This window comes from Vidua chalybeata, chromosome 13 (genome assembly GCF_026979565.1).
Source record: "Vidua chalybeata isolate OUT-0048 chromosome 13, bVidCha1 merged haplotype, whole genome shotgun sequence".
NCBI classification, from domain to species: domain Eukaryota; kingdom Metazoa; phylum Chordata; class Aves; order Passeriformes; family Viduidae; genus Vidua; species Vidua chalybeata.
The window spans coordinates 13,987,822-14,014,352 of NC_071542.1; the positions used below are offsets into that span (position 1 = coordinate 13,987,822).

Sequence of the window (26,531 nt, forward strand, 5' to 3'; positions counted from 1 at the left end):
ATTACTCAGGAAGCTCTGTAAAAGTCAATAAGTGTATAAAACATGACAAGAAGAACAGAGTTGGGGAGCATAAGGTAGGGACAATTTAGATCAGACTCAGAGCTTCCCTGAGCTGTTCAGGGACAGATGAAATTGGACTAGATCTAGGTTTTTATAGCCTCTAGCACACAGAGCTTGAAGTGCAAGCTTTCTGTGTCAATGTCAATAGGAAGAGGGAAAAACTGGGAAGCACGGTCTGTTGGAATTTGTTGGAAAAAAAAATTCTCTCAAAGTATGTCTGTGATCTTTTAAGACAGATTTCCACATTTGAATCTCAGCTCCATAGGGACCAGAACACAAAACTGTCCTATGCTTTAGTTTTAATACTCGTTGAAAAGCATGGAGGAAGGTGAGCAGAATAATTTTGCTGTTTTCTCACATGTTTTCTGTAGTACTTCTGTAGTACTTCCAGGATCAAAACAGTCTCTTTTCAAAATGAAGCTGAGATAGTCTATTCTGTGAGAAAGAGATGGAGAGGCAGGACTAGATTTCCCCAAACCCTTTGATCAGAAGCAATGAGAATTAATTGCTGAAGGGGCAAAAAACACATTAATTTTGTTTCTCCTGTCTGATTTCATTGATTCTCCTCTGCTCTCCTGTGATGTTGGTGGTTTTTTCTTTATTTCTTCTTTCATTTTTTCAGTTCTATAGTCAATAAAGTAGTGAATAAATGAAAGAGGAAGTATGCCAAGATCTCCAGAAGGCAGAATGGAAAAAGGAGGCCTCCCCACCTGTCTGTGTCTGTTGGTCTCTCCATCTATGGATGCACCAGCATGGGTATCTATCTATATTTTGGCACAAATACAGATGGTGGAAATGAATCATACAGGTACAAGCAGCACTGCACAGATTTGCAGGCAGCAAGAACCACCCCTCCTGGAGCGAGTGTGTACGATCTGTGTGGTAAGTGACAAAATGTCCTGTCTTTTGACCCTCCTCCTGATATTCTTTAGTTAGGCCCTTTCCCTCTCCCTGGATATGGTCAGTGGCCAGTGGAAATGGAAGTTTTTCTGCCAAGCAGCTTTCAGAGGTGCCCAGGGGTGGTGCTTCCTATTTTCAATGAACTGAAGGGATTCCTATCTTGTGAGGTCATCAGTGGGAATTCAGCACCAAACCCAAAAAACCCTGTTTTGGCTAAAGACTGGGCTGATCAGTGGCCAAAGCTGCATTAACAGCAAGTCTGACTATACATCAACCACTTTAAGCTATCCATATCTGCAGCCATCAGATGAACTCTCCCTCTGCAGCAGCTGTTTGTGTGGCACTGACCTCCCCTGGAGCAGGGACAGCTCCCAGAGTTACCCCTCAAGGCTGAGGGATCCCTTGCCTGACACCAGACATGGATGGGTTGGTAAGTGATGTGTTTTTGCATGTGTGTGACATTCAAGACATATAATGAACTTATGTGCTCATCTTTGTATCCCATTCTAACCTTAAGTATAGTAAATAGAGTATTGCCCTCCAATCCATTTGTACTCATTAAATATTTTACATACTCAGGTTTATTGATTGAAACAAAACTAACTATTAGATTAGATCTGTCTGAACAATCTCTGACTCTTCCCCTGTGACAGTCTGTCTTCTTAACCTTATTCTGCCATCTCTGACAGGGGAGCACTGTCTTCACCAGCACCCCAAGCCTGTCCCTGGAATCCTATTTTCTTTGCAAGAGTTTCACTTCTGCCTGATGAGACTGGGGTGAAAGGATAACATTCAATGCCTTCTTAGTTTCCCACATTTCAAGACCTGCCCCTCCATTTGTGGCTTCCAGGGCAGTGCTGCTCATCAGTGAAAGTTTGAGCTCTGCAGCTCAAAACATGGGACCTGAATCACCTATGCAGTTCACCAGAAACATCTGACATGAGTCTCCAGGCAACAAGCAGAAGCCTCAAATGGTTAAAGTTACATCTAAATTAGCAAGGGGATATCACTAGAAAGAAATCCCCAGTTTTGACAGAATTCTCATTCTGTGGTGGGGGCCTAAAGTCAGGTTTTCAGTCTAGGAGATGAAAGTCTCACGACCACCAGTGCTACTGTGGACATTTCTGAAGCCCTCTTTGCAATCCTGTCTCCTTTGAAGTGTTTGCCAAGAACACGGGTGCCACTGAAAAACATGCAGTGTATTTCACCACAAAACTGAATTACAGTCAACCTGAAATATGATGAGCAATGCACTGCTTACCAGGCAGAACAAAGAGATATTTATCTTTCTGTCTATCTTCTTAAATCTTTTTGTTGATGCCACTCAGCTGATTCATTATGCCAAGAACATACATTGCTACAGCTTGGAGATAAGAATCCTCTGCTAAATTAACCCTATGGCCCCTAAAGCAGCGACAGGAATAAGAAAAACTCCAATTTCCCCACTCTGCTCTAGTGATTGACTCTTAGGAATAAAAAATGCAAGATATCTCCTACAGCAAAGAGAACACAGATGTTTTAATTGGTCATTGAGAAGCCATTTTTTGCAGAGAAAAGCACAAGAGCTCTCTACAGAAATAAAATTCATTGTCCATATGAAACCGAGTCACACGTGAAGTGCTAGGATCACTTCAGACCCAGTGGGCTCTGCAGCAAGAAGGTGGTATTAGCTCAACTCTTGTTGGAAGCCAGAAGATTGCCCTGTAGTTTTGCCCTAAGCAGTTTCCCTTTCCTTCTTTACTTTTCAGAAAACCAGAAATAAAATTAAAAAAAAAAAAAAAAAAAACAGTTGCACAAAATCTACAGTGTGATTTTTCTGACTGAAGTGGTTTGAAAGAGTTTTAATAAGGACACCAGAATTTGGAAGACTTCCTCAAATTCAGGCACTGAATTTACAGAAGCCAGATCATCACTGGAGGCACAAACACTGCCCATGCCAAGGAGGTAAACAATCATCATGAAGGATGTCAACAGAGAATAATGCAGCTTTTCAACACTTAGTTTTCATTACACCCATCCTGAGAGGCAAAACATCAGGAAGTTGGCATGTCCCAGGAGATGAAGCCAACATTTTTCCCTGGAGCACTGAATTACTTTCAGTTTGGGATATGTCTATGAATGAAGAGTCTTGGGGAAGGGAATATAAAGGACTTAGAAAAATTATTTTCTTTCCCACAAAGTGGCTCTTCTCAAAGAGATAAAAGTGTAGAATCAAGACTGTTTGCATTCTAAAATTCAGCAAGAAAAGACAGACACAATGCTTGGTTTAGATTATCATGAAAGGAACTGCAAAATTCAACTCTGATCACAATACCCAACAAGATGTGATCATGGATTTGGAGCCAGACTGACACTGGAGTTTGAATCCAGAGCTGGATAATAAGGATTTGAATGGATGATGAGAGATGGGTACCTGGTGCAGCATGAGGCAAATCCCAGACATTGTGCTGTTGGCTACAGGAACCAGGATGATTTAACAATGGGGTATTTCGACTGAGATCAAAGACCTGCCTCACTAGATCTCTTGTCAAGCATTATGAATTCAGCAGCAGAGAGTGCAGGCCTTTCACACTCCCTAATCTGCTTCTGTGCTAGAACACCATTTTCTCTTCCTCAGCATTACTTGGCCCTCCTTAATGCCAACTTAAAAGGAAAAGAATGCCAATTATTATTTTATCCCAGCAGACACAAAATATTTTATGGTTTCATTTAAAAAGTGGGTAAAAGGTTAAATAAAGGTTAGTTGATGGAAGGTGGGAGGAAAGAGTAGGAAAACGAGAGATGAAAAGCTGTGCAAGAAGATAAAGACAGCAAAAGAAGGGAGATTTAGAAAGAGAGAAGGGAAAGGCCATCAGCAGTAATTGCTGTTAGCACACAGAATGGTCTTGATGAAATCAACACCATCAGGAGGTCACCACAACCTGTCTTTTTAAATTGCTCATTACAATTTTACCAGGCAAGGATTGCACCAAGGGCCCTGCCCATTTCCCCAGCCTTTTCCCTCAATATCCACTCAGCCAATGCCTCTGAGAGCAGCTCGAGCTAATTTCCTTACAGACATGCAAGCCGGTAATTCTGGGAAGCACAGATAGTCGGGAATAACAAACACGACCAAAATTAGATTAAAATAACCTGCTGATAAACAAATTACTCACCCAAAATACACATTGGATTAGGCACGGTGGGGATCCCTATAATCACATCGCCACCATGTGGCTCCTGCTCCCTCACATCCCCTCCAGCCTCAGCACCCCTGGCTTGGGTTGGTCTGTGCTTGGATAGCAGGTGTCCAGTTTTATTCCACTGACCCAAACTGGGAATGGCTTGCCTGGTTTATTCTGGGATTTGGGGTCACTAAAAGCAATAGGCCCCTTAGCTAGGAGTGCCCTGGAGGGCATCCCACATCTGCTCAAACAGGCGGCAGCCCCTCCACACATGGGGGTCTTGAAGACACAGGAGTGCTTTGAAATGAGTTCCTCGGGCATTAATATAGAGCTGAATCAAGATAGGAAGATGCATGTACAGAGAAAAACTAGAGAAAAGCCAAAGGAGGCTGGAAGAAATAGCATGTTCACTCTGGGACAGAGAGAGGAGACTTTGGGAAAGTTTCAGTGCCTCATCCCACCTCAGTTTATCTACAGCTATCATCTGCCTCCTCCTCCCCACTCTGGCCTGTAGTGAGCATCTAGAAATTGAAGAAGGAAGAATGGACATGAGTAACACTGGAAAGTTTGACTGTAACATCAAAGAGAAGAACAAAAAATTTTGATGCTCTCACAGCAATTCAGCACCACTACAGATATTTACCAGTCAGAATGTTCAGCCTTATTATAAAGTCAGAGTTAACATGGTGGAGAGACAACAGATGTTAAAAAAAAGCAGCAAGGCGATGGAGGAAGAATGAGCTGTCTGCTGAGTGCATGTGGGCATGGCAGGTGGTGAACAGCAACTGGGAGAGCAGCATGCAAGGACTGGGATGTGTGCAAAGAGAGAAGTCAGGAGTGAGAGACTAGCTGATGATCAGACAAGGAATGTCTTCTCCATATCAGTAATCTGAGCTTTCACTGATAGAAAGGTGCAGCACTCCCATTAGAAAGGGACTTAAATTCCTGCTCCTCCATTATTCACCATCTTTGATTATCACCACGTGGCAATCACTGGATAGAGGGACACAGCACAACCAAGGTCTCTCATCTCTCACTGGGTTTCCAAGCATTCTTCCCTGTTGTGGATGAAGCACAAGTTTGTTTTGCTCCATCACTTATTTCTTTAGACCGTCTTATACTTCCCCCTCTGAAACACAACAGCAACAATTTCCCAGGTCCATCAGGGTCAGTAATTATTTTCTTATGCTGATGTCTCTTTCCCAGGCATATCTCGCTTCTTGCAGTTATGCACCAGATAAGTGAGCATTCAGCATCAGCTTCTCTTAGGAAGGAGACAGAAGCCAAACGGTTTCTAGCCAGCCCATAGCTCTGCAGGTGGACAAAGTCTCAAGTAGAGCTTGTGGAAGCCTGAGATGAAGATGGATGTTTCTGACTCCATCAGGGAGACACACTGCCATCTGCCTGCTCCCTCTAAAACTGCTTTCTCACTGCAGCTCTGCTAAAAGCAAGAAAGACACCGAACACCACAGCACAGCCCTGTGTATAAAGAGATCCTCTGGATCTCTCTGGGCTGGAACACTCAAGCACAGGCCTACAGGGATACCCCAGAATGGCCATGTTCTTGTCCTGTCTGTCTTACAGCCTTCAGCACCACCAAAACACAATCCCCTCACCGTTACCCAGCAAGGCTTTCTCAAAAAACCCCTCACAATAATCAGTCCACCACTTCACTACTGGAGCACTTTCCAGGATTCCTGCCTTCTGTTTAGTCTGCATCCCAACTAAAAATGCTCAAATGCCTCTGGGTGCTTTGCTGTGTACAGCTTTACCCCCTGTTTTCATAAGCAATTTTCAAGTGCTATAGCATTCACCATTTGATTCCTAACTTTCCAAGAACCCCTGCACCATTCAAATGCAATGAGGCCAGGGCCACAAATATGTTAACTGTGACAAAGAAAGATGTCCTGGTGCAAGCCTGAAAAAGAATTCATTGCTTTTTCCAAACATGGTGAATTTATCTCAAGGAACCAAAGTGTTTCTCACATCTCCTGACCCACACTTCCCAAAAGACACAACCTGCTCATTTGTATGCAGCTACCAGAGCAGACTGCTCCAAAAGCCTGGAGCTTCTCATGCCCTGAACCACAGGACAAGGAGAAAACTAGAATACATTCTTGGCCACTCAGAACTGCAGAAATCATCCAAAAAACACCAGACAGGATGACTTCTGGTGTGTGATGCTCTATTTGATTTTACACGATCAGCACCATTTCCTAAATTCCAGCTCCGGTACCTTGGAAAAAAGAAAAACAAACAAACTCTGAAAATAGACGATGTCTTTTCCTAAAATCACTCACCACTCATACCCAAACAACATTGCTGTTATTTATATCCTTTTCTCCCTTTCTGTGGAAGAAACAACAAATTGGGAAGGGAAATAAGTATTTATCACTGACTGGAGAAATTCTCTATTTCTGCCATTATACCAAGCCCCAGGACAACCAACGCTCTCTAAATCAGGGCACCATCTCCCACAGGGCTGGGAGTGCTCCCAGAATCAGAACTGGTATAGGAGACTCCTGCACTACTGCCTCTTTCCTATGCATTGCTCTTTGGAACCAAGGGATGAGGGAATACCAAGGGAGAATGAGGTTCAACAGGATCTCTGTCCAGCAGCACAGCACAGAAAGGAAAGTCAGAAAGAATATGAAGAAAAAAGCTTACTTGATTTCAGCAGAGCTGCCAGAGCCCCAATGGCTGCCCTGGGGAAAGAAGAGAGATGGAGAAATAATGTCAATTTCTTCAATAATTTTTGTAACCTTCATCTTCACAGTCTTCTGGGCCAGGCTTCCCATATGGTCTAAACTGACAGTTTATGATGGACTTTGACAGAACTGCAATGTTTTACACCAACAGAGGATCCAACCTCTACAGCTGACTCAGTTATTCTAAAAGACCATTAGCCCTCTAGCTTTACTGTTACACTGATTTGTAGTGACCATTAAAATTTAAAGCAACACCCGCAAAGTGATCTAACAAGTCTTTAAACTGCTGCCCCAGAGCTTTTTTCTTTGTACCAGAGACTTAGCACTTGCCCACTCCAGACACAAGTGCTTCTAACTGCATCAGCAGATAACTTTTATATCAAGCTGGGACATCAATGTCAAGATTTCCAGCAAAATCCCACTCCTTTTTCTACTTTCCCAAAGCAAGCTTCACCCCTATCCTCCCTCCCAGTTTTAACAGAAAACAAAACTGAATTTCTTTTATTTGAAACCACACCTTGCATTGCAGGGGTGTTTAGAGGGCCCCACTCAGAGGAGGACTGGTAGGAAAGGTGCTAAAGCTCTGAAGTAAGACTGCGTGCAGTGAGTAAGGGCAGGGACAGACATTTCTGCGGACCTGTGTCATTTCATTGTCCAGGTAAGCAAGTGAACCTGCCTGACTGGTTTGGTTGGGAGCTGGTCACTAACACTTGCAGCCTGAGAAGTTGAACTGAGACACCATTGCTCCCCAGATTCTGGAGGCAAGTACCTTCCTCATGTGTTAAAATCTCCATCCCACTTGTCTCACAGGAGACTTTCGTTTCCAGTCATGTTCTGCTGGAGCAAGATCCCTGCTCTAACATGGCTTACTGCTGTGAAGCTTCAAGTGCCCAGAGCTGATTAAATAAATACAGCTACAAAAACCTCCATGTGCAAGGATTCCTTAAAATGTAATCTCTTTACAAACCAATCCCCAAATAAAATTGTATTAAATTCCATACTGAGCCAATTATCATCCCGCATTTTGTGTCACCAAGCTCCTGTTCTTTGAGTGTCCTAACAGCAGCTGAGATGAAGATTCAAGAGCCAGTTCTTGCTGATACTGGGTCAACATCTCTATCTAAAGTCATTCCTTCATAATGAATCTGTCAGAGTTCAACAACAGCTTTACAGACTGCAAAGAAAACACACTCGAATACAGACAGAACAGGAAATCAGTAGCTAAAAATCTCACCAGTGGAAGCACAGCCATGCTTTTATTACTTCTTTAGCTCCAACTGAACAGCAATCATTCACATGGTGGAGGAGTAATGTCATCCCCCAGCTATTCAGCCTGCTTAGAAAAGGAACACTCCACAGCCACTGATCACTCAGTCTCTCCACAAGCTCAAAGCCTGGGACAAAGTAAACAACTAAGCAAGTTAAAATTCCACCCAGAGCATCTCCCAAAGCTCACACTCCAGTATGTCTTTTTAAAGAGACTGCTCTGCATACCTATATTTTACAGGCCTAATGTGATGTCTCAATCACCTGCTAGAGCAGCAGAGCAATGAAGAAATGACCAGAATATCTCTGGCTCCAAGCAGAAGAGTTCTCAGTATTTCCTCCAGGCATCTCTTTTATGTTGTAGGTGCTTATGAGCATTGCTAAAAGTTTCAGCAGAGCTACACTACTGTCATAAAGACAACATTGCCAGCAAACCTCCCTTCAGACAATAAATCAGCAAATCTGGATCTTCCAATACTTTTGGAGGAGATCTGTGAACCACATTGTATGCAGACAACTTCATTCATCCTCAAAGGATCTCAGAATTCCCAGAGCACGTTCTCAGTCTAATCTCCAGTTCCAACTGTCCAGGTAGGGCCTAGGTGCAGGCCTGGTATACTGACTCCAATGATATGCATTGCTTTAGAACAGATTTTGAGAGAAAAAAAAAAACATAAAAGACTTGAGGATAAACTGCAAAACAGGTGAAATAAGTTTAAGGGATAAAACAGACTTACCAAGAGTAGGTCAAGCCAGCCTAACTTGGTATCTTTCTTTGATAGGAAAACCAACTTCTTCTACACAAGGGAAGTGTGGTAGATCAATTTATCTGCACTTCAATAAAGTATTTGATATGATGCCACACTGAAAATTATTAGCCAAGCTGGAGAACATGGGGATTAGTCTAAGAATTACAGTGTGAGAAAGGATTTGGTTAAAGACTCAATGACAGGAGTTGTGCTGGAAGAGGAATTATTAGTCTAGAGGGAACTTAAGTGTAGAAGTCCTCAAGGATCTTTTCAGACTGATCTTATTTCAACTTTTCATTAATGACCTTGGCACTAAAAGTCAGAGTATACTAACAAAATCTGCTGACCGTGTGAAGTCAGGAACTGCTGCCAATAGCAGGCAGTTCAGAATATCTTTCAGGAGTAACGAGATGTTCTTGAGTTCTGAAGGAATAGAAATGTGATGAAATATAATAGTCAAAGTGCAGGGTTAAGCATTTAGGGTTTAATAAGGATTACTGTTATGACCAGGGGCTCATAATTTGGAAATGAGTAGAAGGACACCCTGGATATATGAACCCATTAAGGGATAAGGACAAGCATAACCAGCAGGGTGACAACCATGAAAAGGACAGATCAGGTCTCAGAAATCCAGTGGAGAAGGGAGCATGGACATTCTCATAGAAGGCTTCACCTGAACAGCTGTGTGCAGAACTCAGAAAGAACCATGCAGAAACCTGCCAAGGAAATCATTATGGTACCAGAGACATAACTCATTAGGAGTCTTAAAGATCAGAGTTTAGTTACCTTAACAAAATGATAGCCAGAGACAACTGGATTGTTCCCTTCAGACACACTGGGTGACAGAGAAGTAAACACTGAGGAAGGCACAGAGATACTTAGGCTAAGGAAAAAATTTGGCCCTAGGACAAATGGATATAAAATGGCCATGAATAAATTTAGCTGGAATTGAAAGGATGGGTTTTAAGCACTGGAAAATGAAGGCATGAAACATCCTCTTGGCAGCAATGGTACAAACAACCTAATGACTTTGAAAAGGCAGTCTGGATTGCTTATAATGGCACTGCCAGGCCCAGTTGCCAACGAGGAAAGGGTCTGAGAAAAGTGACCCAGGAATGACTGTACCCCTATAGCCTTACATTTTAAACATAGATATAATGGGAATGAAATGAGAAACGTGTATTCTAAGTGCAGAGTTAATCAGCCAGCCCAGAAAAGAGCAGCTGCACCAGCTTAAGATGGAAGTCCAAAGAGTCCAGTGTCCTGTGGCCAGCAGTGCCAAGGAAAGCATGCAAGGCCACAGCAGATACACAGTGCTAGGGCTTGCAGAACAGATTCAAACTCCAGCAGTTTTCAGTCCAGAGGTCACATAAACCAGCAATAGTGCCTTTGGGAGGGCTTTCAGCTCTTAGCTGACTTTGCTACCATATATTTGCCTGAAAATTTTTGAACTTGTGTAAACTCTTAGCATTTATAATTATCCTGGAAAAGGACTTCACACCTACATTTGTTTTAAGTTTGGACTTTCAATCAGCATTGTAATTTGCACATTAAGTCAGGTGTTAGCCACCCCCCAGAACATTACCTATCTTTGATGCTGAAAAAAGCTAAACACACAAAACACCTTATGGGAAACAATAAATCATAGAAGAGGAATAGAAGCAGAATAGGCTTTCACTGAAAGCAGCAGCAAGACCATTGAAGCATCAGTGAGGCTACAGCAAGCCAGGCAAACAGTGTTTGTGATAATACCAGCACCTCTTAGCACCACATGGCAAACCAACAGCAGCTTTGCTGGTGTCAGGAGATGTAATGAGATGAGTAAGCCTGGGACAGGAATGCAGAGAAAGGAGTTCATAAATTGTGTACAAGAGCAAGGATAGGGCAGAAGGAAGATGAGAACAGGAAGAAAAGTTTGATAGCAGAAAGATGACTTGATGAGCCATATGCCAGACCAGAGAATTTGATAGTGTGCCCAGAGCAAATCTCTGCATTTGTCTCAAGAAGGGATGGAGGGGAGATGATGAGGGGAAAAAGGGATTAAATCATTAAAAAACTTTGCCAAATCTGTCCAGATGCCTTTCTATGATTTTCTGATTTTTGTGGTAATATATTAGCAAAATCTTAGCTGTTTCATCAAGTGCAGTGTATCCCAAAGAAGACTCATTTATATATGATGTATAAATAAAGTTGCACTATCTTATAAAGCATAATAATAAATGCTGCTCCATAATCAGAAAACATTAAAAACTCCCTGTAGTAGCAGTCGAGACAGTCACTCTGCAGAATGGAAAACTTTGAAGTGTTTCCAAGTCAGCAGCTTGGATATCTGGGCAAGAGTACAACGAGCAGACAGATAGACAAATGCAACTTCCAGATCCTTTGCTTAGGAACCAGGGGCAACAACAAAGAAAAACTCCATGTCCCAAGCCAAAGCACAATCGGATTAGCCAGTAAAACCAGGCTGTTAAAGAGCCTGGACAAAGGAGCCCTGTACCTAGGTCAGCCTTTCAGATCTGAGCTGCCAGGATATTTTTTGCTGGAAATCACTGCAGGTAGAGGAGACTGAAAACCAAGATCCCTTCTATTTTCTTCTGCACTGTAATCTCAGCTCACAGCACAAGACACTATGATGGACAATCCTGGGCCTGTTTCTGTCTCTTAAAGAAAACAGAAGGACTCCTGAAAATACAAAACCCCGCTCCAGAAGAGAGATACAGGGTTGAATGCATGGAAGGATTTAAAGACTCACAGAACACATTGATGCTGTACAACCACCCAGGACCAGCCTGGAACTATGGGCAGGGGACAGCAGAGAAACCAAAGACTGAACAAAGAAATTAACCAAAAGGGCTCTGTAGATCAGCCCCCAAGTACCTTAACCATCCTTCCTTCTGTCAAATTGTGCCTTCTACATGCTAAAACACACTCTTCAAATTATTGAATGAAAGCTAATGACTTGGTGCTTTATTATTAACATCTTCAACATGATGCCCAATTCCTTACAGCAATTGCACCTGGATGATAAAGACATAAAGCACTATTTTTATCGAAATGTAAGAAAAAGTTCTGCCCTGGCAGAACCCATGTTGGTCAACTCCTGCCCTTCATCCTGCTATTTCTCATATGTCACCAGATGACACAAGGAAAAACGACGCACCACAGCTACGGTCACGATGAAGAGACTAATTTATTTCCTCTGACTCCAATCATTTATAGTTCTTAAAGGGTGCCAGTGGACTGGAGGGTGAACGTGCCACCTCTCCAACGACACTGGACAAACTACCTGTACATCAAATTTCTCCGCCTCTATGAAAGAATGCAAAACAATAGGTTATTTACAGAAAGTTGTGTGAGAAAGTTCTCTACAAGAATGTAAACTCAGAAGGCTTTAGAAAACTCTTAAAAATCAGGGCAACACTCATACACTCACTTATTGCTGTCATCATTCTTTATACCACAAGCAGTGTGGGGAAGGGAACCTGCAGTATGTATTTGTACAGCACCTGGCACAATGGGCCCCTGACTCAGAGCTGAAAAACCATAAGCTTCCACAGCCCCTCTCTCCAGGCAGTATTAAGTGCCCTCAAGTGTATACATAACCTGGCTGCATTTTGCCTCAAACCCCTGGGAGTTGTACTTAACTACTGGAATTTTTGCCATCACAGAACCACTCACTGTAAAGATGATTTCACATTTGACAACTGAGAGACATTCAGGAACAACATGCAGACACCACAGCAATAGGTGCTTTATAAATCCTACCAGAAGGTAGATCTCATCTGAGGCAGATGCCTTGAAAGTCATTTCCCCATGGCCCAGAAATACAATTCTGAAATATACAGGCACTTGCACAGTGATTTGTTTTAAAGACTTAAAACCAGCAGTTTCACAAGTCTTGGAAATATGAGTGGGGAAAAGCTGCTTATGCTGCTGGCATTTTCACAGCAGTGCTAGTCTAGGACTTATGCAAAAATACCCATCATCTTGTCCTCTTTAATTCCAGCTTGTTAGCAAGGCATTAAAACTTACACTGAAGGCAAAGTTTGCTTACAGTCTGTAATGTCCCACACACTGCCAACAGGTGGAGTTTGGAGATCCAGCTGTTGTGTACAGATGTGCTTTCAGTGTAATGCTGAAAGATGAAGGGAAAAAAACACACACACTCCTTTTCTAATGGATACATACATTCCAGTAGCCAGCATGTCTCAGTTCCCAGGTTCAGCTCAAAGTCCTCACTGCAGCATCTTCCAAACATCTCTGCCTGCTCTGAAGCCTGTCAGGTTAAAAGCAGTGAAAAGGCACAGCCTTCCAGCCTCTTTCATCTCTGCCTCCCAGAAATAAGAGTGACTCCAGGCTTATCCTCCAGGCATCCTTACAAGTATCCTACTTTTTCTTGGGTACAAGTACAGAAGTGGAGACAACTGTATCCTAGAAAGTCAAGCTATACTTTACAGCTCTAAATTAAATTAACTTCTATGTAGTAACAAAGAAGAACAAGGTACATGAAATGCGCTTCAAACCTTGCCAGAAGAATGCCCAGGCATTTCTCCCAGTGCAGTGCAGAGCTGGCACTGCCTCTCCAGGCAGAAGCCATACCTCAGAAGATTATGTCAGCTCCCTCTCCAGGGTCAGATGTCACCAGCATGGCAGAGGCTGTGACAGCTTGTCATTCACATCAAGATAAAGGGGCTGGAAGGTTCACAATTAGACAGAATTCTTAACAAATTAATCACCCAGGTTGACAGTGTGAGAACAAAGCTCTCCCACCCCAGGGACACAAGGAAGGGGACTGGGAAAGGGGCTCAATACTATCCTTGATTGATTAAGAGAAGTGGTGAGGACACTCATTGAGGCCACATCTGCTAACAAGCAGCAGCAGAGCCCTATAGAACATCTCAAACACAGTTAAAGTGTGTCAGGAAATGTGGTTAAGTCCCTCTCCTTTCCCCAGGCAGCTGTCTTCCACTCCCAATCCAGTTCAAAAGAGCCTGGTGTTCTCTTGGCTCACTCCTTAGCTGTCATTTTATTTGTAGCTCATCCATTCCCAGCAGCTTTTGCTCTGGAAACCACAAGGATTGACATGAAGACTCTGCTGATGAGAGAGTGTGTGTTCCACACATGGGGGAAGACACCCAACCTCATTCTTCTTTCTTCTGGATCATTCAGCCTAATTTAGAGCTGTGTACACCCAGAGAAAGAGCAGCGAGAGGGACACAATCTCTGCACCCTGCTTAGGGCATGATGAAGTCAAAAGACACTTGGCGACATACCCAGGAACCCTGGGCTCAAATCTTAGCAGGACAACTGGGACTTCTTTCATGAAGAGAAATTGAACTGCAGGTGTTTTGCCACTAAGGAGTCTCTGATAGTGAACGATTCAGGGAAAGTTTGGGGGTATCCAGGGGTTTATGATGCCAGAAAATAAGGCTGCACACACACCATATTGCTGGCAAACCACTGTAAGATTTTCATTTTATGATTACTCTCAATTACTGACAGTGAAATATCCAAGGGCAGCTTGTATTGCTGACAGTCCAGGTAGAGAAGTATCTAACATGTCACTGCTTGTGCCCAGAGCAATTTGAGAGCATAAAAGGGAGGCTGGTTTCAATGCAATCAAGGCTAAGAGCCATAGCTCTTCCTGACTGCTGGTTAGTACAAACCATCTCTAAGGCAGCAGTAATCTCAGGGTACAACATCTTTAAAAAGCACTTTGTAGTGAAAGGTTCCCTTGAGCTATGTTTTAAATAGTCACCTTTCCTGCATGGAGCTAGGCTGCTGCAATGGATGGGAAATATGAGGTCTCATTTCAGCTTTTCCTGTGGTTTTCAGAATTTTGAGGTCTGTTTTGTTTGAGGGTTTTGGTTGGTTAGTCTTTTTAACAAAGAAACAAACACCTTTCAGAGAAGCTAATTTAAAAAAATGTGTACAACATAAGAGACTTGAAAAGGACATGAATTATGGAGGTGAAGGATGAAGAAAGCATCATCTTCCTTGATCTCTTCCAAGAAAGAAGGCTGACTTGTACAGAAGCCTTCTCTTTAAGCAAAAGTCAGATGTTTAAGAATAAAAGAAGGAATTACTTATTTTGAATACAAGATAAACTCTGTTCTTTTTAATCTAATGGTATTGTTTCCATATTACAAGGCCCTAGAAATAGATCCATCAGTCTGAGTTTATATTGCACTTCACTTCCCCTCTGGTCCTATTCAGATGAAGCACATCCATGAGGTCCAGTCAAAGGAAACTCAAAGTCTAAAATCCCTAGGGAAGAGGGTTGGATTGCAGAGAGTTTTTTGAATGTGCCAAAGCTGGAAGCTGTTTCATATGCAGCAGCTGCAAGTGCAAAAAGAAACCTATGAAATTAATCTTCTTGCATGCAATGCATTTATCAATCCCCCTGAGCTTCCCGAGGAGGTATCACTTCCCCTGTTGTGCACACAGGTCAGGCTGTTTCTATCCATTACTCTTACCCAACACCAAAGGATGGTGGACAGAATTAGACCTGCCTGAAAAGCTCATATGCCAGTGGAATTTCAACAAAATACGCAGAAAAAAAAGTGCAGAATAGCCCACCAAATCTTTCCTGTTTTGCAGCCATTCACACTTTTCAACCTTTCTAACGACTGTGGTCCCTAAGTACATCCACAGATTGCCCTCCAGCACTAAATTTAGTGTGAATTGGGCACTTTACAGTTTGTTGGTCCTGACTGATGCTGCCAAACAAGAACATGCTTGGAAATACTGGGGTATACATTTGTATGCCACACGTGCACACAATACTGAGCTTAATTGGCATTATTAAATCAGCCTCAAATTGAGAACAATGCATAAACATGCTCGAGAATCACAAAGTAACAGTCTCTTACAGATTCACAATAGGCATCTTGACCTGAATTTAAAAGGCATTTCTATGTCTAAACATGCAGGTAGCACTCAGCAGGATTTTTCCAAGCTCCTTTGTATACTAAGGTCAGAACTACTTTTTAACTGTACAAGTTAATCCATTAACCTGCTGAGAGGCTTTCTTTCAAGGTTGCATTCCCTTTCATCCTCACACATTTAAATATCTCTGAAAATCTGGACATTCATTCAAAAAATTAGGTTTCACCTAGGTACCTTCAGTCAGTGCCAATAGCCAGTTTTAAGAAATTTTTCAAATGTATCTTTTGTGCTAGAAAAAAATGCCCATTTTACCCACCATGTGTGCCAAAACAGAGGGGCTGCAAAACATATGCTGCTAGAAATGTATATACTGACTAGTTTTGTCACAGATAAGCATGAAGTTTTAAGGGGCAAAAAATGTTGCAAATGCAGAGCAGAGAGAAAAGCTTATTAATTTGCCTGGGATTTTCAATAAGGATTTAGCAGAAAAAGCCACCCTCTCCTCTCTCTCCATTCTGTGGTTTGTCTTGCTGGATAGTGAGGGCAGGGGGGTGGGGATACTGCTGAATTGTGCAGTATATCCAGAGGTACAGCTGCAGGAAAAGGAGCCAAGGTGTGGAAAGCAGACAGCTTTCCCACTGCCCTGCTGCAGTTTTTTGGACCTAAGACTGCCAGGCTGTGACAGGGGAGACAGAACCACTTAAGGACTGAATAGGTTCACCCAAAACAGGGCAGATGCTGCAAATGAGGATGCATCTTCTGCAGAAGTTGTCCCTGCAAGCAGGCTGAGCCACATCCCCTACACCTGCTGTGACCTTGTCCTGGCCTCATCTCCACAGCTCTGCAGGACAGAAGTAGGACATCTGACTGCAGGGAAGGCAGCCTGCAGGTCAGAGATGAGGCTCTCTGCATCCACAGTTCCTCGAGATCTGCAGCATTTCAAAGAACAGCCTGTATAGGACAGCAGTGGGAACAGCATAGGTAGGGTCCTGAGAAAGAACACGATGTTGGTTTATTCATTTCACTAGAATGCACAAGAGCCAGAGAAACAGGTTTAACTGCTAGATCATCCGTGTTGCCTTCCACACAGCACTTTGCCCAGCTGGTGCCTGAGGCTCAACATGCAGGAAAAAACTTTGACTCCAACTTTGAGGAGATGGGCGGGAAGACTGCCAGAGGCAGCCAGAGCACAGCATCAGCTTTCCCCCCATCTACAAGTGAGGGGATTTGAGAGCAGGCAGTTCACACCAGCCACAATTGCAACACAGATCACTACAGCACCGTGGAACACGTGAGGCTGGTGGTAAGGCATCATCTGGCTGCTGAGGTTAGACCCAGCCTAAATGTAATCCTGATCTAGCCACCCACACACTAATGAATTTGTTCAGTTGTACATGCCTAACTCCCTGTTAAGCAATAATCTGGTCACACTGTAATGCCGGTGCCTGTTCTTCACAACATTTAGCTAGAATGTTTAAAAGGAAGATAAAGTCAGTAAATATCAAAATGCAACATGTACTGGGTCAAATTCTCTTGATATTTGCTGTTTGAAAGCTTCAATGTCATACTGGCATAACTGCAGGGGCTTTTTGAAGCAGTAATTTGTAGAAGCCTAAGTGATGAAAGTTAGGGGTTGGGTTTGGTTTTTTCCCTTCCTTTCCATTGGAAATCTTCCATTTGATATAATCCAGCCAAACTCTGGGATCTGAAAACAGACCCTATCAAAGCCAAGGCTGCCAGAACTTAAGGTGTAAATATAATGATGAAGCAACAGGGATAAAGAATTAAAATTAACAGGAAAAATTCTGAGCATTATTGGGATGGTTCTTCTACATGCCTGTTTTTTCTACATAGTAAAATTTGGAACATGGTTAAAACTGGAATGACCACAAAATTTTAAGTGTAATTTTAAATAATTAAAAATGAGGAAATTAAGCTTTTGACTAGACAGTGACAGCTGTTGTGCCATTGCAGCATATGCCCTCTGGTCCACACAAAGCCTGAACTGTATCCCTTCAACACAGGAAAGAAACACATGGATTTGGTGTGCTGAAGTTATAGAACCGTGCTCTCTTTTCTATTCTGCAGTAATCTGTCTTTTGCTGTCTCAGAGCCATGACCTTTCCAAGGTTTGCACTTCAGGGGGCGTTTCCATTCCCATCCCCAGTGCTGCAGCCATCCACGCTGGGAATCAGCAGCCTGTTCTTCCTCACCAGCCACTTCCTCAAGTCTTCAGGTTCTCCCCTCCACATTCCAAGCCCTGCCTCCAAACACCTCCCACAGCAGCTCAGCCCGGGGTTTATTTACAGATTTTACTGGCATTGCTGCAATTCCAAGTGTTGCCCTGCAGATAAAGAGATTGAGAAGAGCTGTGCCAGCATTAGTGAGCCAGAGCCCTGTGCTGAATCTATGCCGCTGCAGTTACAAAACTTTCTCTGCCTAAAAAATTCATTTCACCTTCATTGGCAAATATTCTCTTATTTACCTTCTCTCTTGCATTCTCTGTAGTAATTGTTTAATAACCATTCAAAAGAGCCTGAAAGACTGAAGACTTTGGATCTCTCTTTTACCCACTGGAAATGAGTCTCTTGTGTTGCCTCTATCTCTAAATCCAGTTACCCTGCTGCTGCTACAGCTGGTGAGGCTCCAACAGTGCTATCAGGACAGGGAACCCTGCAGCAGAAAGGCTGTTGCTAAGGCTTTGACAGTGTGTCATATAACTCTGCTCAGGGCAGGTCTAATCACTGCTGAGCTTTAAAACCACTGATAGTTCTAGAGACTGGCTCACACTCTACCTGCCAGCATTGTCAGCACTGGTGGAGCTGGGCAAAAGCCTCAGCAACCACAGGAAAATCTTGGGGCTGATTTCCTTGTAGGGAAGCATTGTGCAAATTGCTTCTGTAGGAGCTCTGCATTGAGACTTATTTTCATTGTTTCTTTCCAAGTTCCCTTGTCTATCTTTGGTCTGAAAACTTCTGTAAGGGGGATTTCACAGCTGCTTTCTACCCTCTTCATAAGGGCAAGAGGCTTCTGGGTGGGAGGAGAAATGGCAATAAATCAAGTGAGAGGCAAAGAAGAGGAGATTCCTGGGCTCTCACATGTGCTGACACACAAGTGAGTGCCCTCAGCTTTATCTGCTCACTCTCTGGCCTCTATCAGAGATTCACGTCATTACCCAACTCAGTGATTTCCGAGGGGGAATTCTTTCTTTGTCTCCTTGACACAGGAAAACCAATGTAGGCAAACAGGCAGGGTGGGCACCCGTTCATCATCTCTACATGCACATTCAGATAGGCTTTGTTTGGAAATCCCTTCCCTCCAGTCCCCGTCCCTCAGAGCTGTCTGGCTGAGGTTTTCTGAAGGCTTGGCACTTCACAGCCACCTCAAACATGATTACAAGGTCACATAACCACATTGCTCAACCCTCTCCTCACTGCACCAGCTCCACATTCACTCCACAGTCTACTTCAGCTGCATCCCACCAGAACATAAAACCTTTCACAAATTCACTACTGTTCTTCTCTCCCCTTTCTCATTTCCCCCATCTATGTTCTCACTGAATGCCTCAGAGAGAGCTTAGTGTACTCTCACTACCCTTAAAAAAGCATGAGAAAGGTGTGGGTTTAAGTGTATGAAAAGTCTGATATCAGGTGACTTGCCCACAGCAACACACAACGTTTCAGCTTAACACTTCAGACACAAGAGATCCTTTGTCTCCTAACATTAGACTTTTTGCCGTCTTTACTCCTATAGGCTCACCACCACTGGTGAAAGATCTCCCTGCACTTCCAGATTAGGAGCCTGCACACTGCACATCTCACAGATAACTCATCAACTTCCAGAAGTCATCTCAACCCTTCATTTCTTCCTAAAGTATGAAATATTTTATAATCCTTCTAGCTGTGCTCTAATTAATAAAAAAAAAATTTAATAACTCCACTCTGGTTTGACATGCTACTTACAAAATGCTTGGCATAACCAGTTCACACTAGTCTTGACCTAACCTCCGATAGGGGATTATCATATTCAGCTGCAAGACAGCATTAATAATATTAACAATTCATCTAACTCTGGGAAACACTCAGAGATGCAACTGATATATGAAATCAAGTCACACCTCCCATTTGGATGGGAGTGACAGTAGAATCCATGGGATGTATTCCATGGGATGGTTACATGAGATATACACCTCAGAGAGGTCCTAGGAGGCAGGGGGAGTGCAGTGAGGCACCCAGGTGTTAGCTTTAATCTGATTAGAACAAAGACCAACAGCAAGACAGATTCAGCAACATGAATAATACTCCTGCACTGGATGACATGTCCTAAGAAGTTTGGGCAGCCCATGCTGGAGGCCCTGTTGCAAACCTGAGCATTTGTTAGGAGAAGGAGGAAGATTAAAGCTCAGGCAGAGGCAATCTCCTGCCCAACAAACCCAGAGTTGCCTGCAGTACAGACATACCCAAAACCATCACACGAGGCCAGCCATGAACTGCATCTGCCATAGCCACCGGCTGTGAAAAGCCAACTTGAGAACAGCAGGGAATTGCCCTCACAGCATCTTTCCAAATATAGCATTCTGGCTCATCAAAGGGGAGAAATAATGGGCAGGCAAAGAAAGGCCTTCAGCTGAAAGCATTGTTCCTCTTTCAAACTTTGACCTGAAATAGATGTGCAATATAAGCTAGACCTAAAAGAAAAGGGCAAACATCTCTTTCAAAATAACAGTCTCACCAACTTGCTCCATTTATAAATCAGTTCCTTCCTTCCCATGACATAGAAACTTCAGCTCAGAAGTGAATTTCTCTCCATATGATGCTCACTCACCAATTTTTAATGCCTCGGAGGTGGGGGCATCTGTGGTGAAACATGCCATTCCAAAGGCTGCCAAGAGATGGCACCAAGATTTCTGTGTGCCCCGTGTTCACCCAGACCTCTGGAACAACCTTGGGAGATGCTGCTCCTCTCCGCCTCATCAACTCCTCATCTATTTTCAAATCTCGCCTGAAAACATCTCTTTTCCCCTTGTCTCTACCTCTTAATTTTTCAATTTCTTTCATTTACTGCTATTAACAGTACAATGCCAGTAAAGTGTAATTCTGAAATGCAACTCTATTTGTTCTACAAAGCAGCACTGACATACCGCCAGTCTGAAATGAGATTTTGTAACTGATTATTGATATTAGAACAGGTCATTCTTTGAGAGAAACCACACAGATCGTAAAAATAATGAAAGAGAAGGAACTGCATGAAACTGGGACACCTGTGGCTCCAAGATCATTTCTTCTATTACAATGGCTCATTGCAATAAATTTGCACAGTAGGGTTTATTTACTTATCTTAGTGATGCAACCATCCCTGCTTCATGTTATCTGATATTTTAGTCAAGATGAAGAGATAAGTTATATAAAAAAAAACTTTCAAGACAACACTCTTTCCTTTGTTGCATTGTCTCATTCAGAACAGTATTTTCTAGTTTTATTTAGCAGGACTTCTAGGATAAATCCCATGTAGATCAAGGCCAGATGGGAAGCAAGTCATTCAGCTGTGATATAGCTCAACAGAAATGTTTTTCCCTTCCTATGAATTTTCTACACGAATCAAGTGAACCAAATAGTGTCTGTTTATTCTCAAAATGCTAAGCATTGATTAATTTTGACCACATTCCAATAGAATCATGTGTTACTTTCCAATTAAATATCCAGACTGCTCAACGTGATTAATGACAAAGCACAGACTAACAAGATGAATTAAGAATGATTTGCTTTTGATCTTCTATCAGGAGCCATTGCCAAATAAACAAAGGCATAAAGCTGTATATAGAGCATTCCTCAAAAGGAGCCCATCACAACAGCTTCTCTATCAGGTTGAAGAAGAACCTGAAAACCTGAACTAATCACCATGTTTGTGCCTTGAATTCCTGCTCTTTCTCAAAATACAGTCTGGCAGTGGCCAGATATACCACATATTCTGTTCAAGAAGAGAGCAGCTGGAAGTTTAGACCAACCCAGGAGATGGAATTACAGTAAACATTTATGGTGATCTACCAGCAAGACATTATCCAGGATTAAGGATAGGGGGAAAAAAATCAAACTGCCTGCACTGTGGTCTAGGGCACATTTGCAGTTGGATCTCTTCCATATGCCTCCCCATCATTCTCAGCAGAAGAGGCAAGTCCAGTATTCAGGTCATCCCCAGTACACATCTCCTCTGTCTTTATCTAAAGAGCAGAGTAATATATATATATATATAACCCTATATTCAAAACCTAATTTGAAGCTGTGTACAGCCTCCTAACTTATATCTTCAGCATTTTCACGGTCTTCATATTCTCCTTGGTCAATCTGACACAATATCTGATTAAATATGGTTTTTAGCTTTACATGTGCTCTTTGATCACTTTGGCATTTCGCTTTTCACTTGCATGAGCTCTGCTTTCTGCAGCCAGTAAAAATCTCCTCAGCTCCCACTATGACAGAAGTATGTGATACAGGAACCACTTCATGGCCATGGCAACAGTGACATCAATATTCCTGCATGTTTTCAGGCTCATCCCTCTCCACCTCAAATCACCCCTGAGCACTTAGCAGCAAAGACAAGACACCTGTGGTATTCTCACTCCTCCTGGGTTTTGAGCCCTGACACCAGATGGATTTGACTCCACTTCACAAATCTCTTTCAGCAACCTTCTACCTGACCCAGCTTTAAATGCCCATCATACCACTTCCAGGTTGCCCACTGCAGACTCATCCTCCACGGCACAGAGAGAAATAAACATTTTCAAGACCCCAAGTTTCTAGAGGCAAACATTTACCACACGTGAGGAGAATTTGCTTCTTTTTCCCTTCAGTATGTGAGGAATCCAGATATCCACCTCAGGTGAAATAGAGTTACATAGGAGGATTTCCTCCCTTTAATGAAAAGGGAGATTATCAGCAAGCATTTGAGGCTCTGGAACTAAAGCACCAAATAGAAGAAGAATTGTGATCAAATGTCAGAAGTGGGTAATGCTGGACATGAGCAAAGGCAGATAATTTCTGCATATCACATTTTCTAGTGAATTAATTTGGCACAATTCCCAGACCTTTTTTATTCACTTTCCACTTTTAATTAAGTAGTCAAACTTTACTGGAACAGCCCAATGCAGAAAGCCAAGTATTCTGAATACCCACAGAAAGAGTTTTTATTTCTGATGAATACTCACTCTCATTGTAATCTTTCATACGAGGTTTATGTGAACACTTACCATGAGCCAGCTCTGCTCAGTGTGATAAATAGATGTACTCATAGAGGTTTGAAAAACAAAGACATTTTAACAGACTATCCTAATTGATTCAATAAAACTGTGCACCAACCTTTTAACAGCAGAAAAGGAAAACATAATGGAGGGAATGACCAATGTACCAGTCACCCCACCATTTGCCATTTTCTAAATGGCACAGGTCTTCCTCTTATGAAAGGAGAATAAACTCTGAGGGTGTTGTTTTCAGCCTCTTTGATACTCTATTTTCAACATGAGGAGTCCTAGAAGAGCCTGCACAACACATAGCCACAGACAACTCAGGGCCTTCAAAGCCACTGGTGAGGATACCTGACAACCTGGACAGAGTCATGCAGAAGGGATCAGCTCCTGGCTGGCCAGAGAGCAAACATCTCCCACTGTCACATTCCACAACCCATCCAAACACATCTCAGAACAAGTAAGATGGGAAAACAAGCAACAGTGTTGAAAGGGGCACTGGAAAGTAGGAGAGGGGTGGAAGCTGTGGAACATACAGGGAATAATAAGGATGAAAGGTGAAAAGAGCAGTGATCATTGCACTGTGTGAGGCATCAGAGATGCTACATTAGAGAAGGTGTTGATGGAGTGAAGATTTGAGCATCCCACACACACTCCTATCAGATATCCCAGCTACTGACATAAACAGAAATGAGAAATCATCTGGCTTTATTTTAAACTGTCCCTGTAAAAGGTATCAGAAAACTTTCTCTGCAGCACATGCATCTCATGAGAGATGGGCAAGACAGCCTTAAGCCTTGGATTTCACAGTGGTTAACTCAAGAATTCCCTACACCTCAGAGAGGTCCATGTTTTTTCCATGTAGCTTTTACCTCAGATATGGATAGTTCTGGAGAGATCCATAGCCATGGCACCAGCAAGCTGAAGACCTCAAATGCCTAACTAAAGCCAATAAAGCCCATGAGTCACAGTCTCAGGGGAATCAGAGCTACTTGGCACCTACCCAGAGAAGGTCAATTGGAGCATGGGGAGACTATTTCTAAATACCCCAGAGCTTTGCCACTGGGAAAAATAAATAGAACTATGTATCTTGTTTCCATATCTTAGCGGGCTAAATAAATAGCTCTCACAGGGCACTCTCCAGGGCAGATTCTTAAAGTGACCTTGGCCCTGCTGCTGCCCAGGACAGGGGAACATGGGTGTACCCACCAGAGAAGTGGTGCATTTTCAATGCTGCATTCCTGGCAGCTGATCAGAGAGCCAGGGTAATCTCAGCTCCCACAGCTGCCGGCTGTTCCTTCTCAGCAAAAAGGCAAACCATGGTGGCACATAGTTATGAGGTGGGGAGAAGGTATCGAGAGCAAATACAAAGTGAGGGTCAAAGGACTTCTGGGACAGCATTGGAATTTTCCTCTGCTGGCAGGTTAGAGGCTGGTGCTCTTTGCAACCTCCCTGTTGACAGCCAAGAAGAAACAGATTGTTTTTGTGACCAAGAAGCACACCAAACTACCACACTCCCAATTTCAGCATAGCCACAGCCGCTTTGGGAAGAGCTGCGCCAGTGTCAGATAGCTGGGAGCACAAGCTAAGCTAGACAAAGAACATGACCCCTTTTTATCCTTTCTCCCCAGCTCAGAAAACCCATCCATAAGTTCCTCACCCCAGTTATCTCACACAGCTTTAGCAAGAGCAAGTCAAATCATGGAAGGACATTTTCCCCACATATACCTACCTCCATTTTCTGATGAGCTGCAAAAATGCTTAGGGCTTTCAGACTGCAGCTATTCCAGGCATTTGCTAATGCTGGGAGAGAAGATCTGTAACCCACTCTACAGTCTGTTCTTCTAGGCTCAAGACCTAAATTCTTGCCAAAAATGTCTCCTAAAGCCACTTTCCACAATGAAAGCTGCACTTCCAAGTGAACTGCAAACAAACAGAGCCTCAACTGGCTAATGAGAAACTAGTGCCTTTTAATGGGTTTCAATTGTGTTTTAAAACAAAACAGGCTTGTGTGGTTCTTCTGATGTAAAACAGGCTGTCTCCACTGTGCCACTAAGCTTCTTAGCTGCCTCTAGTTATGAAAAAAAGGCACAGCTCTGAGCCCTGGGTAGGCCAGCTGAGTGGCCACCAGGTTTCAGCTGATTTATGGTTCTTGTTCATTAGACCAAGAGTAGGTGGGAGCCAAACCATCTTTTCCTGCGAAAAGATTGTATGAGCTGTTTGCACACTCATGAAAAATATGTTTTAAGAAGAGCACAAATTCTTTAGGAAATAAAAAGAAAATTAGGAAAGTGAACTAGCAGTGAGAAAGCTCAGGTTGACAAAAATTAATGCACAAGACACCTTTTTTCAAATGAAAAATAAATTCAAGCTTTTCAGTAATAAATAAAAAGGTTTATTAGCTATAAAATGGGATTTACTGAGGGCAATTTTTCTGATGTTTGTGTGTATGTTCCAAATGAAAAAAAAAAATGCCCACAGAAGAATTCAAAGGAAGTAAAAGCTAAATATTGCATATAGACAATGTGGAATCATTTAAATCAAAAGCAGCACATTTCTCTGGTTGTTTCCCTTACAGGTGAGTATTTTAGAGCACTTTACAGACTACATTTACAGCAACCCTCAACAACACTCCCTGCATCTCCAAATGTATCTCAGCAAGAAGCCAGGCTAGAAAGCTGTGACAGATACCAAGGTTTCCACTTCCTCTATGGAAAATAAAGCACTTTCCTCTACAGTCAATGGAAAATAAAGCACTTCTGCACAAAATTCATTAAAAGCCTTTAGGCAGCCAGTCCCATTGCTTAACAGAAAACTGATACAGGCCCAAGGCCCATCACACACAGATCCTGGCCTATCACAGGAGCAGAACTAACACTGGTCTAATCAGAGCCAATACTTCCACAGGAAGGAAAATGGGGAATTGAGTGGAATTTGCTTAGTTAAGCATGGGCTTGGACCCATCAATCACTTTTGGTTGCCTCAGAAGCCAAGCCCAGCTCTGGGTCTAACTCATCCTGGGCACTCCTGTCATATATAAAAAAGTTCTCCAGGCTGCCTAAATCTTAAAGTTATAACATGAGGCCTGAGGGGAATGTTGAAGGATGCTCAGATATCCTAGGAATAATACCTTACTGGTAATATTCTTTGTTGGGTAATATCCAAATGCCTGTGTAAGAAACATCCTGGTATCCCCACATAGAGGAATCTCAGGTACTTTGTCTAAGAGAGAACTGAGGCTGTGAAGCAGTTCCAGGTACTTGGCACTGTGCTAGAAAGCCAAAAACACAGGCAAAAGTGTGTTGGCTCCCATCAACAAGGCAGCTGCAGGAAGTTGTGCATCTGCTGGGCCCCCTCAGTATCTTATTTAGAAAAGCAAACTGTCCAAAATATTGTGTATCTCCAGACATGCAGGCAGAGGAACTAGAAGAAAGCTGCACTTCTCAAACAACACTACCGTGTGTTGATGTGCAGCTCAGCGCTGATGGTTGGTGGAAATGAATTCAAATTCCTTCCAGCTATTGTGTAAGTCATGATATTGAGAGAACTGGTATCAGTC

The 26,531-nt window shown here is 42.8% G+C and overlaps 1 protein-coding gene across 1 annotated transcript in view; it reads right to left on the minus strand.

Annotated features, from left to right (window-relative positions):
• Nucleotides 1-26,531, minus strand: part of AGBL1 (AGBL carboxypeptidase 1) — a 247,124-nt gene that overhangs the window by 214,769 nt on the left and 5,824 nt on the right. Inside the window, exon 6 of the mRNA XM_053954983.1 lies at nt 6,792-6,829. Within this exon, the coding sequence (XP_053810958.1) occupies nt 6,792-6,829 (38 nt within the window). The remainder of the gene's footprint in view (nt 1-6,791; nt 6,830-26,531) is intronic.